General features: G+C 54.1%; 1 protein-coding gene across 1 annotated transcript in view; it reads left to right on the top strand.

Annotated features, from left to right (window-relative positions):
• Positions 1 to 19,708, top strand: part of MRPS6 (mitochondrial ribosomal protein S6) — a 55,020-nt gene that overhangs the window by 26,496 nt on the left and 8,816 nt on the right. The window contains exon 2 of the mRNA XM_036017277.1: positions 18,056 to 18,195. Within this exon, the coding sequence (XP_035873170.1) occupies positions 18,056 to 18,195 (140 nt within the window). The remainder of the gene's footprint in view (positions 1 to 18,055; positions 18,196 to 19,708) is intronic.

A 19,708-nucleotide genomic window follows, 5' to 3' on the forward strand; every position in this document is an offset into this window, starting at 1 on the left:
GGGCTGTTGGTGTCTTTGTCTCTGCTTTTCTCAGCCCATTGCTTCCTTCCCTCTGCTGGGCTTGTGGGTCTGCCTCTGTCTCCGAGTGTCCTGTGACGTGGCCTGTGGGTGAGTCTGGGTCTCTGCCACCCTCTGCGCTGGCGCTGTTACTACCTGTTACAAGGTTAGACCTGACAGTGCCCCCCCCCCCCCCCCGGCAGAATTCTGCTTCCTTGCTTTCCTTCTGCTTCACTCCTGTGTCATTTCCACCTGAGATCGGACTGGAAGGGACCACGTGGGTTTCCAGCAGCGACACCTGGCCATTCCCCAGGTTTGCGCTGAGAGATGTAGAAAGACCATTCCTGTTAATTATGGGATTGCAGAGACTTGCCCGGACAACGTTTTCCTAAGGGATCAGGAAAACTGTCAGGCGATTTGCTGAGAAGGACCTGGGCGGTACAGAGTCAACGAGTGGGTAAAGCACGCATGTGCAGATGTAGAATTGCGCTCCTGAGCTCTGGAACTGGAAGAAGCGTGTTGGCTCTCGGCTGCTGTGCACCCCGCCCCAGGAGATGAGGGCACCAGTGAGTAAGACCCAGCCTGTTAAACTCTGGTTTGGCATTCAGTATTGTAAAGTACGAGTTTATTAACATATTTGAGGTATTAAAATGACTGATAATTTGAAGTGATATTTTAGTAGGAAAATGCTGTTAGGCTTCAGTATTCATAAGATTTCTTATTAGCCGGGTGTTACACTGCTTAAGTCATTTCAATGTTAACATTAGCCTGAGTAGACTTTGCTAATAAGGATGTATTTCTGTCCGCGTGTGTACCCACTACCGTTCAGAGACTGGTCTTCCCCTTCATGTCTCCCCTTCGCGGCACTCCAGGTCCTCACCCGTTCTCTCGGCGTTCACCAGACCCCTGTTCTGGTCTTCCGTCAGCCCAGTTCACGGTCAGGCTCACTGCTGTAGTGTGCGCCAGGGCCGCCGAGCCCCTGGTGAGGAGCCTTGTGTCCAGATGATGATGTGTTACTTATAGACATGTTGAACTAATACCAAAGCTCTATTAGCTTGAACTGTTATTCTCAAAAATAATTTTCTCAGACTTTGTGTTTACCAGCAGTAAAAGCCCTGATTCAGTGTGTTTTCTCTCAGCACTCCTTTCAAAAACACTAGGGAGACGGTAGTGAAAGCTCCCCTTGAAGTGAGGGCACCGCAGTGCAGACAGGAAGGGAGTCCTGATGCCAGAAAGCCTCGTTCTCATCGTAATGAAAGGGGGAAAGTTGGGCCGAACAGGCGGCGTGTCGAGAAGCCCTCTGTGCCGGTTGGGTGTGGAGCTGGGTCCCACAGGACGCGGCCTCTTGGTTTTTACACCTGGCTAGACGCGGTTGGCACTTCAGGGCCGCAGACCCTTCTCCTGCATTAAGGCCACTTCTGTTCATTGGGGGTGATTTTCGTCTAGCTCTCCCCTCTGCTAGAAGGCTACATGTTCAGCTGCTTTGACTTCTAGAACACAATTTAGCCAAGGGGCACAGTAATTGTGGGCGTGGCTGGGGCTGGGTCCCACACTGCTCCTCACCTAGTCCAGTCACGGAAAGGTTTCCCTTAAACTGCCCCCTCCGGTGCTGGGAGTAAGACTTCACTGATTCACCTTTAATGGGATGTTGTGAGAATTGGTGTTAAGTTTCTGTTTCCATCTCAAATCCTTTATAAAAGCTAAGTTTCAGTTTGTTTTGTTTTGGGTTAGGCACCCCATTTACATGGTAATTAACGGCCTTAACCTTTGGCATATAGTCTTTTATCCAGAAGTAAACAAAACGTTTGGTGGATCTGTATCATTACTCATTTCATGAACTTGACTTTCTAGGGGAGTCCCATAATCTGAAGCTGTTGACCTAAAGCATCGCCCTTACTGCATGTAATGTCTTTGTAAGTTCCGTTTGGTTACTTGGATACACAGCATGTTTGCAGAGGGGGATGCGGGAATAAGTAAAGCAACTGAAGAGCAGGTCAAGACAAAGCACAGTGGTCTCAGACCCCCCCTCGAGCAGCAGCTCAGAAAGCTCTGCAGTGATTGTTGCCTGTGATCACGCCACACCAGTTCGAGACGTTCCCTGTTACAAGGGAAACGTACGTTTCCGTGTATTTGGCAATAGCACAAGTTGACAGTGGACAGCCATAACCTCACTGGAGGCTTGCGTTTCTCTGCCTTGGTAAACTCACCTTGACCCTGGCGCTGTGGGTAGAGGAGTGCTTCATTTTTGTTGGACTCTGGACTGACTAGTCTGGATAATTCTTCAATGTATCAGTGTAGCCTAGACATTTTAAATGGAATGTTCCCTGGTAACTCACTTATCGTGATGGTTGGAAACGTACACGAAGCTCATTGCTGTCACTGAAATCCCAGATGGCCAAGGCCAATGACCGGGGGTTCCCTCCTCAGCATCCGAAAGTCCTGTGTCTGACTAGTGCCTTCTGGTTGCCGACATTGACTCTGCTGGTTTACACCTTTCCCTTCTTGGTTGAAAATTGCTACAGGTTTTCTTTTTCAATTTTGTTACAGCTTGTGAAGGAAGTAAAGGACCTTTATATTTACTTACTTTATATGCAGCCTGTATTTTTAGGTTCAAAGAAACCAGGTAGCTTAGTTGGTGTCGCAGCTTAAGTGTTATTTATATGTATTTGTTTAATTAAAAAATAAAGTTACTTATATTAATTCTGTGAGTATATTTTAACTGTATTGTTTTCCAGTGTAGCTTTGATAGGTGCATCTGAGAACTTGTATGTAACAAGGTTCACATTCCACAACAGGGCAAAGGCTTGAGATCCACAGAAAGCACAAAACCCTGCCCGCCCCCCCCCCCCCCCCATGTGTCTCCACGTGTAGAAAGCACAAGAGCAGCAGTGTTCTCGGTGTCCCGCAAGTGCCGGTCATGGGGCACAGCCAGTGCCGGGCGGGCAGGACGGCGAGGGGTCTCGGTGCGGTCCTAAGCGGTAGCAGTTCAGTCTAACTGTTTGGATGAGTTTGTGTTTCTCTGGTGGAGGGAGACAGTGTGAGTGTCAGGAATGCTGCTGTTGGTTATATTTGGGGATCACTTGCTCACGTGGGTTGTGTGGGCTCTGCCCTACAGTCTGGAAGTAAAGAGCCCAGGACAGACTTGTAGGTTTTGGGGGGACAGTTTGAGAAACTTGTGCTGTAGATGGTTTGCTTTTTTAATCTTAAATTTTTAGGATATTCAACCTCCCGTCAATAATGTCCTGAAAACATGGAGAAATTTCATATTTTAAGAGGGCAGATGCTACTTGGTGTTTAATAATCTGTATTGGTTTGTAAGTAAGAGATGAAGTTATCTTCTGTGTATGCCTGACTGCATTTCACAATAATAGGGCAGGATTGGACCCCGGGTGTCCTGAGCGGCAAACTAATTCCGAGACAAATCTGCCGATTGAATTATGTTGGTTTTCACAGTGGCTCTAAGAGTCTAAGGGTGCTGTTGCCTGTCCCAGCACCTGCCTCCAGACTAGACTGATCTGTGAATGAGGAGCAGACGACAACAATGGGGCTGTGTTCTGCTCAGCGCTGCCCTTGCCTTGCCCCGGACCTTCTCCACCCGCGTAGTCCCTGGTCGTCATGAATGAAGAAATACGTCCTTGTCTTGGGTTTTGCTGGTGTGTCAAAAGATAAAACTCTCAGGATGGGAGAGAAGTAACTACCTTTGTTCCCACTCTGTCTTGTGTGTTTGTCCTCTCGGGGAAAGACTCGGTCAGCTCCATCCACGCGGAGGGACGGAGGGACAGCTGAGCTGGCGCACACTAACGGGGCAGGTTGTGCAACAGCCAACCTGACCTGGCGGGGGGCGGGGGGGCTCCTCTCCAGCAGTGCCGGTGTGTACCTGCAGCCCGAGGTGGGAGTGGAAGACCCCAGGCTCGGGGCTGAGGGAGAGGAGTGCCAGAGACGCAGGCCGGCGGAGGGGTGTGAAGACCACCTTGGGCCTAGCACTATGTGACCAGGCAGAGCAGTCAGAACCTGTCCATCCCGGGGCCTGTGTGTTCTGTGCCTGTACGTGTTTTAAGTTTAAACATTTGTAAGAACGTCATGCTTCTCAAGCTTCTTCCGTTAGAATGTCTTTTGTTAATAGTTCCATGGAAAATTGCTTTAATTAGTCTAGGTGAAGCAGTCCTAGCGGTGTAAATATGTATAATTAGAATTTTCTGATTTCACTGTGAGATCTCTAACTTTTGAGTGGCAAACAGATCAACAAGTCTTTGCTCATGGATTTTTCTGTGGGGTTGTTAAAATACAAAAGCTTTATTTTTTTTAATAAGGACATATTACTTTAGTGTCAGATGGTGGTATGGAATCTGTTCCCCGCTTCCCCTCCAGTGGTACAGCTGCAGTTTGTGGACTGCCGACAGAGCTCCGGAGCAGAGAGGGCAGCGCCGTTCTTCACTCGGGCGTCCGTGTTCCAGGGGCGGTCTCCCTGGGCTGTGGCGGGCTCCTCCCTGCTCTTCGGTTTGTTTGGCTAGGTGGGTAGCAGAACTAGTTGCTGTGCAAAAGTTAGTAGTCTTCTTTAGGAAGAAAGCCAGTTCCTTTTAAAATATCCTGTGAAATTGCTTCCTTCATTTCTTTATTTTTAAGCCAAATGTCAGCAGAGTACTGCTGCTTTTATCTAGTAATTTTGATATGTAAGTATTAATGCATTTAAAAATGTCTACATCGAAAAATGTTTTTTCAGCGTCCTGCCTGTTGTGCTTTATTTGGGTTTTCTGTTAGAAGACCAGTCTGCGCACTGGGGGAGTGTCGTGTGTGTGGTGTGTGTGTTACCATCTCATCAGTGACACGTCGTGGACCAGGTGTGGTTGGTTGTGCGTGAAGTTGCTGAGTTCCCAGTTGTTCGTTGCTTTCCGGCGTGCCCTTCATTGTCTGCGGCTTTTTCATTTTTATTTTTTAAGGTGTAACTAGTTGGGTCCATCTCATACTATGTTTTAGTTGCAAGCAGAAAGTAGAACTTGCTATAAACCAGGTTGCTTCCATGTTGAAAGGAATACAATTGAAATTGTAGATTTAGGATGGTTAACCATATATGATAATTCTAACTTGACTATTCTAACCTACTGTATACAATCTGATTTTTAAAATTGTAGACATGTATGATCTTGGTTTTAATGTTTCTAAAAGTGTTAACTGTTTTTAAAAATGAGAAAGAAGCAAATCTGCTAGAGAGCTGTTGGTCTCCATCACTGACGCTGTAAAATACACTGTCGTTTGTGTGTGCTGTGTGTTGTTTGCCAGCTGCTGCATCGGCCTTCAAAAGTATTTGGAAATTTAAGATGAACTGCATTTCTTGCAAAGTATATTCCTTTCTGTGGTATTTTTGTCCTGTAACTGAAGTATAGTAATTATTTTATGGAAATGTTAGCACTTATGTACCAACTTTGAATAAAATGAAAAATTTACATCTCTGTGGCTGAGTATTTTCAGTACGAACACGTTTGCCGTCAGCGTACAACGTCCTGTGTCTCAGACGAAGGGGCCGTGCCTCAGCCCCTTTCCCCGTGGCTCCTGAGTGGCTCCAGCGAGTGTTCCCCGCTGGCCACCGCTGTCGTCGGCCTCTGCAAACAAGGACTCACGGGGGTCAACTGAGAATGAAGTTGTATGTAACTCACCAAGTGAAAAAAATGCTCTCGTCGTAAGAACAGTATGAAAAACCCAGAAACTGTCATCCGGTGCACCAGTAGTGCGCGTCCCGCCGCATGGCTTTGTCCTTCTCTCCATCGTGCACGCTTCTCGGAACCACGGGAGCGTAAGTACGCTGCAGACATCATTCCAGTCCACCCACCGAGTGCACGGGGGTGTTTCCTATGGACGGCCACCCATCTGGTCACGGTGTGATTAATCAGTGTCTGGGAAGGGACAGTGACACGGTTCTCTGTATGAGGGGTGTCACACTCATTTTCCCTGGGGGCCACATCAGCCTTGGGTTGCCTTCAAAGGGCCGAATGTCATTTTAGGACTGTGTCAGTGTAACTGCCCTTAACAGTTAAGCGAGAGCTCGGCACTGCTGCCAGGTAGAAACAAGGTGCTGGGCCGGATAAAACAAGGGGGGGGGCTGGATTCGGCCCGGAGGCCTTGCGTTTGCCCCCTGTGCTCTACATGTGGACGGTACGTGTTTGACTCGGTACAGTATGTGGGCACTCCCCATCAGAACACCTTTACTGTGGAATTGAACGTGCGCACTCAGGCCTCGGAACACTGACGTCCGCAGTGCGGAGAATGGGGGCGATGGCCATCGTCTGCCGTGTGTCCCCTTGGGGAGATCGTGGTTTGCTCCCTCTAAGCCTCTCGCTGGTCACTGCGTTTTGTCAGCTGGTCAGCGCACAGCCTTGTTTTGTGTGTGTTTCTGTTTAAAACCATCCTATGTGACACACTCTTCGTGGGAAACACGGAGCTTAGGCCAGTAGCACGCTAACCCATGCCTGCACGAAGCCTGCCTCACACGTGCTGTCCCTGTAAAGCACATCACAGCCTCCTTGCAGGTAGGGACACCAGACAGCACTTGAGTACCACACTTGGGCCATGTCACACAGAGCCCAGCATGTGAGAGCATGGCACCCCGAGGGCCACGGAGAGGACCCTTGTGTAAGGTGTGGCGGGGGTGGGGCACTGAGACGAGAAGGCAGAGTGCCAGCTGTTGGACCTCGGCTGAAACGAATGCAGGTGTCGGGGGCCGGAATTTTCTGCAGCTCTGTGCTCTCGGACGTCTGCAGGTGGCTGCACATGCCGTGGGGCCATCGGTGGGGTTCCCAGCAAGTTTCAGCCAGCAGGCTCATTGGCAGGTATGGCCCCCACAAATACAAGTAGCTCAGATTTGTGAGGCGAGCATCCATGTAACCATCAGCCCCTCGCCCACAAGGTTCATTCCACTGGAACACAGTTCGGATTTTTGAGGGTTTTCTTACTGTCACCAAACCTGCCTCTGACTTCTCATTCCATAGTCCGGAGTTCTGCCTCTGTAGTATCTTCCATTTGTGTGTTTGAAGTTAAATATTGAGGACAAATATATAAAGCCTCAAAATTCAGCATAACCTCTGTTATCTAGCATGAGCAGCAAAAGGCATAGATTTCAGACCCTTTGCCATCTGGGTCTTTTGGGGACTTTTTGGACAATTTTGAGGTAACTGATGTCCCCTTTTGTGCGTGGCCTCTGTATACTGTAGCACTCCAGGGCAGACATGCTGCCAGTGGGCTGTGGGGATGAGAGATGAGTTAAACACAATGAGGGCTGCCATGCCTTCGGCCTCACTCCTGATTCTAGCGTGGGAGTTCATTGTCACGGCCTGTGGCAGATCCTCTTCCAAGTCCTGCTGTCTGCATGGCCCTTGCTGACTCAGTTTACAGAGGTTTTCAGAGCTTTTCCAGTCTGGGTTTTATTGTTGTAATATACCCTGTATTCTCTAGAAGTTGAACATCCACTGTTTTTTTTTTCAATTATTACAGGCCAAGGCTCCTCAGAAGTATAAATGAGTGTCCACTGTATCTTGTCATTTCTGCCTTTTACCTGTTTACTCCTGGCACTAATGGCATGTCTGCTTTTGACAGGCTGTGTGTTAGCTTCACTGTGCATCTCCGCCTGTCCCCTCATCCCTGAGTTGCTGTTCTCCTCTTTGCGATGAAGAGCTTCTTGAATTTCATGACTTGGTTTAATCCTGTATTTCCTGCCGCTGGAATTAAGTACAGTTAGCAACTTTCATGTCTCATCTTCCCATTTATTCTTTGACTTAACGTACTCATCAAACATTAGTTGAACACACTGCGTGCCAGGTTCTTTGCATGTCTAGCCTCTAGTCAAGATGAGTAAGATGCAGCCTTGAGGAGCTTGGTTAGGGAAGGCAGTGTGCTTCTGAACAACGACACTTGCAAGACATCGCGTGTAATTCGAGATGCATGTGGGATTACAGAGAGGCACACTGGTGGGAGGTAGCTGAACCTTACCGGGTTTGATTCCTCCTGTCCCTCTGCTTGTATCCCCTCCTCCTCCCTGCCCTTAACGTGCACCGTCCTCCTCCCAGCCCTTGAATTAAGGAGCGGTGCAGTGGCCTGGTGGGGGGATACCCTTTTGGTCTGCATTCAACAGTGTATGCAAATCTGACTCTCCACAGCCCAAGGTTCTGGTTTTGATGGTGCATATTTTGAAAAATTACTCTTACTCAACAAATTGACGTTTTTGCTAAACCCACACACTGATGCTTAGAAGACTTACCAGATCTAAACAGAATTTTCTTACAACACTGGTCTCTACCATCAAAGTCCTCTGTTGAGTCTTCCCTCTCTCTCCTGGTCTCCCTGTCCTTCCAGGGTGGCCTCCCGCTCCCCGAGGAGGCTGAAATATCAGGCGCAGGCAGGGAACTGAATTGTGCATGAGGGAGAGCAGTCAGCAAGACAGGTAGCTTGCTGATGGCCACCTGACTCCCACTCTCGCTATCCGTTTCATGAGCTTTGGCATTTCATGTACCTGCTGCCATAGTAACCAGGATTCCTGCCAATCTTTCTGTTTCCCATCTTCTTTTATTCATCTGTATGTGCATCTGGAGGGAGCTGGGGAGGGTAGAAATGGAGCGCTCCCAGGAAGAGGATGGTGGATTTTGGGATGCCCTCCAAACAGGACGCTGGGTGTTGTTTCCAGCTGTGGGAGCAGCATGAAGCACAAGCAGTCAGTCCCTTGCCGGGATTGTCGTTTCTCCGTTTCACGTTCGGGGAGGGCTCCGTCATTTCTGTGAGCAAAGCGGTGTTTTTTATGATCCTTGAATTAGAGGAGATCGCTGAGCACCCTTTATAACATGCAGTTCAGCCAGCATCGTGTGGCTTTGGGGTGATGAGAAGCCAGGCAGCTTCCTACCAAAATGTGGTTCTCGCCTTTGTTTGTGCCTGCGGCGCTTTAAGAAGTTGTAGTGCCCAGGGCTTTGGAGTCCCCAGGCCAGCTGAGCAGGAGCTCTGAGGGGAGACCCTGCCAGACGGTGCCGGGTGCTCTAGAGGAACGCCTGGTGGCCTTGACCTTCACTCACCAGGTCAGGAGAGGGTGGGCCAGGGAGCTCCCCAGCCTGACCTTAGACGACGTCCGAGTGACACTGCTGTCTGAATAAATACTGTTTGACTTGGGACCTCAGAAACAAGTGGGTCAGTTAAGGAACAAAACTGTGTTATGAACTACACAGATTTACTGTTAACCTAGGCAGCTAGTAACTGACACCTGGTGGGTTCATACAAAGTTGTGTCTCTTGTAATCCAGACTTCCTCCTTATTCTGTGGGTTAGTGCTTTAGATTTATTTGTTCATAGCTTTTTGTTACCAATGCTGGTATTGACACCTGAGCATGTACTGGCTGCAAGGGTCCCTTGGATGCCACTGCATTTAGGGTGAAGGTGTGCCCAGGTCACGCCTTAAAGGCAGGCAGCCTGCCTTGCAGCTGAAGTTACTCCACCGCCGTCTACTGCCCTCCCAGTGGCAAGTCCAGCCACCCCCGGGGTTCTGTTGGGTTGTTTGTGCTTTGTTGTTGCCATGGCGTTGCTCCGCGCTGGACTCAGCAGTCATTGGACTCTCGCTCCTCCGAATTTTTTTCTTTTTCAGTCTTCTCTGGGCTCCTCGTCTTCTTCACTGACCTTCAAGGATACGTTCCAATGTCAGATTTCCCAGGTCTCAGAAATCTCCCTCGTGGGCACGTGGCCTGCTCTTGTTTTTCTCGTCGCCTTGGCTTCATCCGTCTGCCCTGACTCCAGGACCAGTGGTTTCTGGGCTCCTGACCCGCAGAGTCCAGTTTTCCCGGGCGCCCCAGAGCGGAGCAGCTGCAGCGGCCCGGGGTGCTGGAGCGCGCCCGCGGGCTCCCGGGTAACCACGGGCCGGTTGCTGCGGGTGGGGCTGAGGCACGGAGGCAGCGCATAAGCGCGGGGACCCTGCGGTCGCGGGCTGTGGCGCGGACCGTGAGGGAGCGGCGTGCACGGGCTGCGGGGAGTTGTCCTTAAACTGCACTCGCCCCTGGACGAGCCCGCGTCTGAAACACGTCCCCGCGGCTCACTGCGAGATGAAGGGGAGACAGGACAAGGGGAGGAAGGGCGCTGCCTGGGGAGACCTGGTGACGGCTTGCTGCGTGCTCACCCAGACGCGCGCTCGCGGACGTACACGTCATTAAGGTTTTCCCTTGGGGAAAAGCCTGCAGCATGCTGATTTCCTTTTTGTTTTTTCAGATTTTATTTATTTTTAGAGGGGGAAGGGAGGGAGAAAGGGAGGGAAACATCAGTGTGTGGTCGCCTCTTGCACGGCCCGCCGCACCAGGGGCCTGGCCCGCAGCCCAGGCGTGTGCCCGGACCGGGAATCGAACCGGCGGCCCTGTGGGCCACAGGCCGGCGCGCAGTCCCCTGAGGCACTGCAGCCGGGGCTGATTGCTTTACCACAGAATTTTCGTGTCGGGATGTACGGACCGGCACCCCGTTTCTGACGGCCGCCTGTGCTGGTGCAGTCGGTGAGAACCATGCACCGCACCGGCTCCGGCTCCGCAGCCGAGCCTCCGCGCGGCGCCGCGCTCTGTCCGGCGTGCACTCCGGCAGGGACCGCGCGGCGAGGGCGTGCGCGTGTCAGCTGGCGTTTATTGCTAAATCGCCCCCCAGAAGGGTTACCTTTTTCCCGGCGTAGGTGAGTGAAGAAACTGGAATCTTAACGTTCTGGTCAAAAAAAATGGCCTCGAGCAGAAGAAGGCAGTGGTCTCCGCCTGACGGAACTCGGTGCCCACGCTGACTCCACCCGCGACGGACCGGACCTCGGAATCCTCCCGCGGGTCCGGCCTTCCGGGGTGCTGGAGCCCCGCCCCTCAGGACCTGGCCCCACCCCCTCCGCCCACCTATCGGACTGACCGGCGTTCGGCTGTCGCGGCCTGGCCACGCCCACGGTCTCTGCGCCTGCAGTCGGACGCCACAGGCCGACGCTGCGGCTCCCCCGGCGTGCGTGCGTGCGTGCGGCGCTGCCCTCAGCCTAGCGCGTTCCGACCCGCCTCTTCTTTCTGCCACTCCCTGCGGTCCTCACAGCGGCCCCGCACGTCTGTCCCCGGCGGCGGCTTTGCGTGGCACATCCCCGGGCTGCCCTCCTGGAGGTGGCGCCCAGGGCGAGCAGCTTGGACGAACTCGCCCTGAGGAGGACGCTCGAGGGCCCGTTCCCGGGTGAGTGTGGGTCGGACCTTGAGACGTGATTCCTCCGGACGGTGGTTTCCTGCGTCGCCGCCGTCCCTCTGGTACCCGCGGCGTCCGGGCGCTGCGGGGAGGCCGTTCGGTCGTCACGCCCACGCCCACGCGCGGGGGTGCACGCCTCCTCCTGCCGCCGACCCGTGCCGCGGAGTCCCTTCCGGGCTGTTCCCGGTCCTCTCCGAGGTCCGCACCCCGGGGTCCGCAGCCCTTCCCCTGGCCCGCACCCCGTCAGTGTCCGCATAGAGCGGGCCGTGGAAAGGAGGCCCGTGAGTGGTGAGTGGTTCCGCGGGACGCACGGCTTCGGCCGTGAAACGACCCCTGGGGGTCCGACGGCCACTCGGCCGTGTTTGACGTCACGTGGTCAAGTTCGCGGCGCCTCTGTGTTCGGGGCGCGCGCCGTGTGCACGGCTCTGCGGAGTTTGTTGCTTTGCTCTGCTGCTCACTCCGTGGGTCTCGGTGCCCCTGCCCCCCATCCTCTTCCCCGCTTTTCACGCCTTTCAAGTCTGTGCGGCAGTTACTCCGTGTTTGTTATAAACGGCGATTCGTGGGCAGAGTAACGGAGCACCAAGCTCTCAAGTGTTTTCCGTCGATGACGTTCGAAGAACATGTGAAAGTCACTTTCCTAGTCACCCACGACTTAGACGGTGCGTAATAGACCAGGTCAGGAAGCAGCCATGTTCCAGCCTGTATTTATGTGTCTTTTTTTAGTGTTCTACACTTTTCTTACGAGTTTTTGTCCTAATTTTTAAAATACATAGGTGCTTAATACATTTTCAATCCTTAAGTGCCCGGAGGACTGCAGCTCTTGATTCAACAGATCGTGGAGGCAGAAGGGCGGCCCCTGTCATAAAAACGTGTGATGAAGCCATTGGGGACGACTTTCGAGGTGGGCTCCGCAGTCCTCGGCGGGGCCGGCGCTGGCGCGTTCTGGGGTGGCTGCCGAGTTTCCCCCCCGAGTCCGCTCGTGGCAGCACTCCCTCCAGGCCCGCTCTGTCCAATGGTGGGCACTCAGAACCTGTTTTTAAAGTTCCTTTCTGAGTCCCCGGGTAGACTTTCCAGGGACATTCCATAATTTTCAAGGACATTGTTTCAAGAGATGAAGTTTGGAATTGAGATTTACGTCTTCAAGTCAGGAGAAGGGCCCTGACGGGTGCGGCTCGGCGGGTTGGCACCGTCCTACAAGCCCAGGGGCTGCCGGTTCCATTCCCGACCAGGGCCCGTGCCTGGGCTGCCAGCCGGTCTCTGCTCAGGCCCACGTGGGAGGCAGCTGGTCAGTGTTTCTCCACCTCTCTCTTCCTCCCTTCTCCTCTGTCTTGTGATAAATAACTGAAAGTTTAAAAAGAGATCGGCGGAGAATGGGAAAGTCATTCACGTCTTCACAGACAGTTTTCTGGCCTGGCTCTGCCCTGCTCGGATCCTGCAGGGTCCTGGGAGCCGTCCGTGCAGCTTCCCGTGAAGGGAGGCAGCAGAGGCGCAGGCGGATGCCATGTGCCAGTGAGCGTGGCTGCTCTGGGGTTTGTTTCCTGGTGGACCGTGAGGGTGTCGGAGGGATATGGGGTGCACCCAGGGGCCCCTGGCTCATAGCCGTTCCTGCCAGACTCTAATTTCCAAGGTCATTTGGTTGATGATCTTCTGGGATAGAAATACGTTTACTTAGGTCCGATGTTAATCACTGACCATTGGTGGTGTTTCTGGGGCTTCCATGAATCCTCGGCTTAAATAACCCCCCTGAGTGAGGGTTTTTCTGGGGGGCAAGGGGAGATAGATGGTCTTTTATTTTTCCCGTCTCTGTGCTCTCGCCTTGATTATAGAGACTTTGCCCATTAGAATCTCCAGAACTGCAGTTTCCAAACTGTGGAGTGGGAACGGGGGCTTCCCGGGGACCCTCTCGGGGGATGGTCACCAGAGCAACCTTGAGTGAAGCAGTGGTGGCCTTAGCATAAACCCGGCTTGTCCTCACACCGCGCACTTGGTCATGTCCCTGGAAGGACTGCAGCTCTTGATTCAAGAGCTGCTTGTCGTGTCCCCAGCTTTGTTTCCCGGTGGCTTCGGGGTGATGAGTGGTGCTGGCTGGCCCTGGGGCTTCATATCGGCGGGGACAGCCCAAGTCAGCAGTCTCCCCTCCCCCTGCCCCCACGCAGTGCGGGGGGGCCACTCGGCGGCGCCTCTGGGCCCCTGCAGTGCTGGGGGTTCGGGTTGGGGCTGCCTGGGGCAGCTGCCTTGCGTCCTGGCTGCAGCTCTGAGAGAGTGGTTTCCACTCTCCTGGAAGGCTCCGTTGGTTTCTCTGTCATTTTTACCCTTTGAGTCCACGTTAACCCATGGTAGGCAATAAAAAATAGGTATTTTTTGCACGGTAACCCTGTAGATAGTAAGTTAGCTGTTGGGGTTTCCCCTAAGTCTTCTTGTGTAGACTGAATACCAGTGATTTCAGTAATTAATAATATCAAAAATTGATTTTAATTGTCTCTAGGGTGAATTTTTTAAAAGTATTATTTAGTATAATATTTTTTGGATAGTGTTTTATCAGCAAATAATTAGAACTATGTAAGCTTAATGTTTATATATATTTGAACTTGATATTTTTGAAATAGGTGAAATATTTAGTTTCATATTTGGATGAATTTTGGATTCTTTCCAACCACAGTGTTAGTACTAACAGCGTTTCGGCACTGCGTGAAGTAAAGAGAGAAAAACGCCAGTGTTGTACTTTAGCTTCGGTGTTACAGCTCCACCCTGACAGAGAGCTACATTCTGTATACTCAGTGGCTCCAGATTGCATCAGAGATTCTTGGAAACTTAGGGCTCGTCCAGAAAAAAGGAAACTGTGAGTAAGCAAGAGATCCTCTTAGGGACGTACAGGTGACACCTTTATTACCTAACAGCTGCTCCTAGCGCTGCCCGGTGATGTGGACTGTTGAGGTTTTGGGAACGTAGTTGTGTCTGAGACCGACAGCCGTCCCCGGTCCCTTGAAGCCTGCGTTCTGGTGACGGAAGGTACCTGAAAGTTGGCACGAGCTTCGGCATGTGCAGAAGTGAGTGGGAGTGGCCCAAAGGGCACCCGGTGGAGGGGGCGCAGTGCGGGGCGGTGGGGATGAGGGACGATGTCGGCCAGATGTGCGTGGAAAGAAGGGTCCGCGCCCCCACCATGTTCTGAGAATGGCGACGTGCACGTGGTTCCTGTGACCGTGTGCAGGCTGGAAACTCACTGGAATCCACTTGGCCGGCACACGAGGAGACACGGGCGCAGACCGCACGGTGGTGGGTCTGGTAGTCCCTTTAGGGTCGTCTCACCAGCCTGGTAGTGAGGGCGCTGGGGCTGAGCCCAGCTTTCCTGGGGCCTGTTCGCAGTCACTCACGGTTTCTGCTCCGTAGCTTGGCAGTCCCCAGCCTGGCAGCGCCGGGCGGGGCGGAGCTGCTCTCCCGTGCCAGGAGGGGCCTGTCGCAGGTGGAACTGAAGCCTCTTGGTCAAGTGGGACTGTAATGGCGAGGCCACTTGCTTGTCTCGGCCCCTGGGTTTCATGCTGAGCATCTTGTTGGGGTGAGCACACGTTTTTTTGAACTTCCGTTGTCATAGATAGATCTCTCTATAGTTGGCACCAAACCAGGAAGTTGAAGTTGGCCCCTGGGGTTGATCAGGCCGTGAGCTCAGCAGATGGACCTGCGAGTCTGCAGAGACGCTGTGGTGACCAGGACGTCCCGCCGATGTGCGAGAGCTTGCGGCCCCGCGTGGCACGGTGTGTGGAAGTCAGCTGGCAGTGCTGGTGTGGGCCTGCGGGCCACGCGGGGTCACCTCTGTCCTTGCCGGTCTGCCTTCAGCAGGAGTGCTGGGGACACGGTGGCACTGCCTGAGCCGCCCATGTCCCTGTGGAGCTGCACTGGCACAGGCAGGGGGCGAGCCAGACTCGGCCCCGGGCCCGGTGTGGTTCGTGGTGACGAGGTAGTTACCTGGGACCAGCAGGCTCCCTACTGGACAAGACATCCTTCCGCCCCCCTTCGTCTGTCTTTTTCAGACTCGTGGGTAATTGGGAGTCACGGCGAAGTGAAGGCGTCTGTGCAGGCAGTCCACGGTGTGAGCCCGACCTACCCAAGTCACACAGAATGTTCCGCTATTGCCTTAAGTTACACTCTTGCTAGATGGCTCTCCCCCTTTTTGAGCAGAAGACAGTCTTTTCTTTCACAAGCCCTTACTTTATACTGCAAATGCCCGAGTGGGAACTTAAGCAAGACAAAGAGGTGTTGAGATAGGTTCCTTTTTAATAGTGCAAACTAAAATTAAAATGTGTGGTTTGGGTGGCTAATCAGAAGACTAGTAGTAATCAGTCAAAGCTGGATTTTTTAAAAAAACCCTCTTACTATTTGGATAGACCGGTCGCCCACCTTATCACCAGTTGACTGATGCGCCGCCAGCTAAAGAAACGGTGTTTTCGGTGGAACGAGACCCTGCCCTGCTGCCAGGGCCGAGGCGACTGCGGAGCTGCAGAGACGCCTGTGCGCGATGCGCGGTGCAAGGGGAGCCGCCCGAGGAAAGCTGCGTGCACGGTCACGGGTGGGCGCCACAGGCACACGCTCCCCTGGCTGGCGTCCGTGGGAGGGATTCCAGCCCCTGTTTTTACTGGCTTCAGGGACTTTGTTTTATCCCAAGGTTGGTCAAATATGTAAGCAGTTTTCAGTAGGCACTTTTTCAACCCTAGTGGGCTACCATATGAAAGGAAGGCGACCATTTTATTTCTAGGCCTTTGGCTGACATTGGGTGCACCCACGGCGTGTTAGGAGTATCCACGAGCAAGACAGTTGACAGGGGCGGCGGGCTTTCTCCACTCCCGGGAACACACGCGTGACAGACAGTGTTCTGCCGTCCCGCGCGGTCCACGGCGAGCCTTTGGGGGGCAGCAATTCCTTGGTTCGCTCCTGCACGTCAGGAGCTCTTGGCTCGTCTCCCTCCACTTCTGTCCCTTTCTCACCGAGGTGTCCCCTGCCATCCCCCCCCCCCCCGCCCCCACTTGCTCTGGGTTCCTGCCCTCGCCGGGGCCCCTCTGTGCATCCGCTGCCTGGCGCTCCTCTCAGTCCTGGCGGCTCCCGCAGGCCCCGGTTCCAAGTCTGTAAACCGTCGTGTTTCGGTCACGATGACACACGCAACAGTAAACCCTGGACCATTTCTGGCGCAGAGCAGTCACCCCGTAATCACAGCTGCCGCCGTTGCCATTGTCGTTGCATGTAACATTGCGTCCTCTTGCGTGGTTCCTTCCCCTGTAACAGACGAGCGTGCTCATGTTTTCTCTTCCCTGAAACACGTCGCTCATGCTGCCTCGCCCCTCCGGTGCCGGCACGTTCCCCTCACGCCGTGTCTGCCGTGCAGACCTGCGTCCCGCCTGCTAGCCCGCCTTGCTGAGAGCCCTCGAGGCGCCAGAGCCAGGGCTGTCCCTTCCTCGCCGTCCTCTGTGTGTCCTGGCGTGGCGTCCTCCGCCTCTGCGCGAGGCAGGCCTGGTGTCCCTTGGATTCTTGTACCTTTTCTGTTTGCTTCTCTGGCTCCCAGCCCTCTCGTCAGCCCCCAGATGTGTGTGCTCCCCGAGGTTCTGCTGACCTTTTCTTCCCGCCCCACACCCTCCTCGGTGCCCTCCTGCCCTGGAGAGCCTTTCCCGCAGAGGCCACCACGTGGGCAGTGCAGCCCGCCCTGCTGGCACACCCGAGCCAGACGCACGCGTCCCTGTCCTCCGCCAGCCGCGTGGGGCTTCCCTGCAGCTGTGCGCCGCCCCCGCCGCCCCTCTTTGGGGCCTCCTCGGCCGCACCACCCTCGCCGTCCACGCCTCGCAGGAGCCCCTCCGACAGTTCTCTGCAGAGGGTGCGTCTGCAGACGGCTGCCTGGGAAGAAACTTATCAAAACATGTCAAGACTTTATCGCTGGGTTGTGGGATTTTATATTGTTTGAATTTTTTTTTATAGTGGGCATTTATTATTTGCGTACTTGTTCCCACCCTGTGACCTTACTTCTCAGCCCTCGCTCGTCCTGAACCTCCCCCAGTGGGACTCCTGGCCGTTTCCTCATTTCATCCGCTTCTTGCCTGGCTCCTTCCCTGGGCGCCTGCTCTTCGCTCTGGGAGTCTCCCGTGGTCGTTTCCCAGGGCCTCCCTCAAGCAAGCCTTCATCGGAGACACCCCCCACCCCCCGCACCCCCTGGCTCAGTGGGCCTTCACCTTCCACGAGCTCTCGGTCCCTTGCACTCTTCCTGTGCTCTGCCCTCTGGTCATCTTGCGTGCTGTTCCGTGTTAACCCCTTTCTTAGACTGTAAGCTCCAAAGGGCAGAGACTGGGTCTTACTCGTCCTTTCCCACTCGTGGTTACAGTCTCCCGACTTTTTTTTTGGGGGGGTGACCACTTTTCCCACCAGCTGCGGCTCTAGGGGTATGGCCTCGTCCTGCCGAGAGGGTGCTCTTCCCCTGGAGTCGGTCCCGAGGCACGGGCCGCGAGGACTGGCAGTGACCGGTGCTGACCCCTCCCGGCCGCCGTGCTGTGAGGAGGCCTCCCATTAGTTCCCGCCTCCCAGAGCCCTGGAGCCGCTTGGCCCCGAGCCCTCCGAGGCCCGGCTCTTCAGAGTTTCCTTCGCACCTGGGAGCTATTGCACACCTTCACAGCAACTGTCGGTCTCTCTCTCCTGTCCCTCCCTCCCTCCCTTCCTCCCTCCCTCTTTTAAAACTGTAAGATAGCCAGAAATAGTTTCTGTTGCTTCTACCCAAAGCCTTCTAACGGTAGAGCTGTTGTGATTAGACCTGACCAGACTTAATCACTCTAGTTCTTACGTTGATTCTGATGTGCTTTCTTCTTCTTTTTACAAACAACAAAACGACACAGCCGGAGACCGCCGCTGCTCTGAAACGGACGCTCGGAGCCCTGATGGACAGAGGGGCGGTGGTGAGGAGCTTGGAAAGCCTGGGCGAACGCGCGCTGCCGTACCGGATGGCCGCCCACAGCCAGCGGCACAGCCGAGGAGGGTAAGCGTCTCGCGCGGCACTGAGGGACGCCTCTGCGCAGCTCCGGGAGGAGCGCTCTTTGATGAACTCGTCTGAGAGACTGGCGTAACGTCACAGTCAGAGCCCTGCCGGGGGGTTCCCGGGTGCTTGGCCAGGGCACGGTGGGCCTTGGAGTCGGGAGGCGGTGGGCGGGACCGGCCCCGACCGGGGGATCCGTGCGAGCACAGGCTGTGCCAGGGGCAGCGGCGTTAGGGGCTTTCGATTGTGGGGGACTTCTTCTTGTCAACGTAAGCATGGTTTTCCCCGGGCGTTTCTCTGACGTTGGCCTTGAAACCGCCTCGGTGAGGGTGCGTTGTTCACAGACTCAGCGCATTCTTCGTACGTATGTAGGTTGCAGATAACAAGCAACATGTACAATGAGAACCTAATCTAGCCTAATCCACCTTTTTTTTTTTAAAAAGATTTTGTTTTTAGAGAGAGGGGAAGGGAGGGAGGAAGAGAGGGAGAGAAACATCAGTGTGTGGTTGCCTCTTGCGCACCCCCTACTGGGGACCTGGCCTGCAACCCAGGCATGTGTCCTGACTGGGAATCGAACCAGCAACCCTTTGGTTCTCAGGCTGACGCTCCATCCACTGAGCCACACCAGCCAGGGACAACCTAATCCACCTTTATCTACTCAACCAGTCACAATTTTTTGTGATGGAATTTTTTCTCACAGTACATAGCAATTTCCTCAAATGATCCTTTATGGAAATTCTTTGAGACCAGTTCGCTGAGCTGGCACGAAGCTTCTTGAAGCCCTGGTGGTGTCCTTTCTGTGTGCCTGGCTTCTGGTCTGGGGGAGAATCTCCTCTTGCAGGCTTCCTGGGAGTAGGAGATGGGGGGAGGGTGGGGTCTGTAGAGCAGGTGGTGGGCAGGGTCCAGCAGGAGAGCTGTCTGCGGTGGCGGCAGTGTGTCCTTGAGCTTGTCACAGAGCTGCTCTGGTTCCTGCGTCCTGGGACACTGACCTCGGGTGCTGACGGTCCCGTCCACATTGGCGCGGGGACCCCAGGAGATGCGCTCTGCAGAGGCGCTCCGTGGACCCTCTGGGTGTCGCAGTAGTTGTGCGGAGCCTGTGACCTGCCCCCACGCAGGTGCGGTCCTGTGGCGGGCCCGGGTGGAGGCCCACCCCGAGACGGGGCCCACACTGCCTGTCTTCTCTTCCGATGGCCTCACCTGGTTCTGTGCCAGTGTTCTGCTGCTCCAGAACACCTCTGAGGAGAGTGCCTCCAGCGTTGCTAGGCAACATGAAACACACAGCCTCTATTTCTCTTCCAGAGTCACAGTAACAGCAAGGGATAGAGGTTGTGTATATAACGTTTTTTTTTTTTAAACTTAACCACGAAGGGGTTTGGCCTTAACAGCAAGGCTATGAACCCTTTTGCCCATATGTTTAAAGAGGCGTGCACACCTTGGGTCAGGAACGGTCGGCCAGGGTCCCTGATGGGGAGGGCATGGGGGCGGTAGTGGGGGTGGGGGGAGTCGGGCTCCTGGC

Source organism: Phyllostomus discolor, chromosome 2 (assembly GCF_004126475.2).
Source record: "Phyllostomus discolor isolate MPI-MPIP mPhyDis1 chromosome 2, mPhyDis1.pri.v3, whole genome shotgun sequence".
Taxonomy (NCBI): domain Eukaryota; kingdom Metazoa; phylum Chordata; class Mammalia; order Chiroptera; family Phyllostomidae; genus Phyllostomus; species Phyllostomus discolor.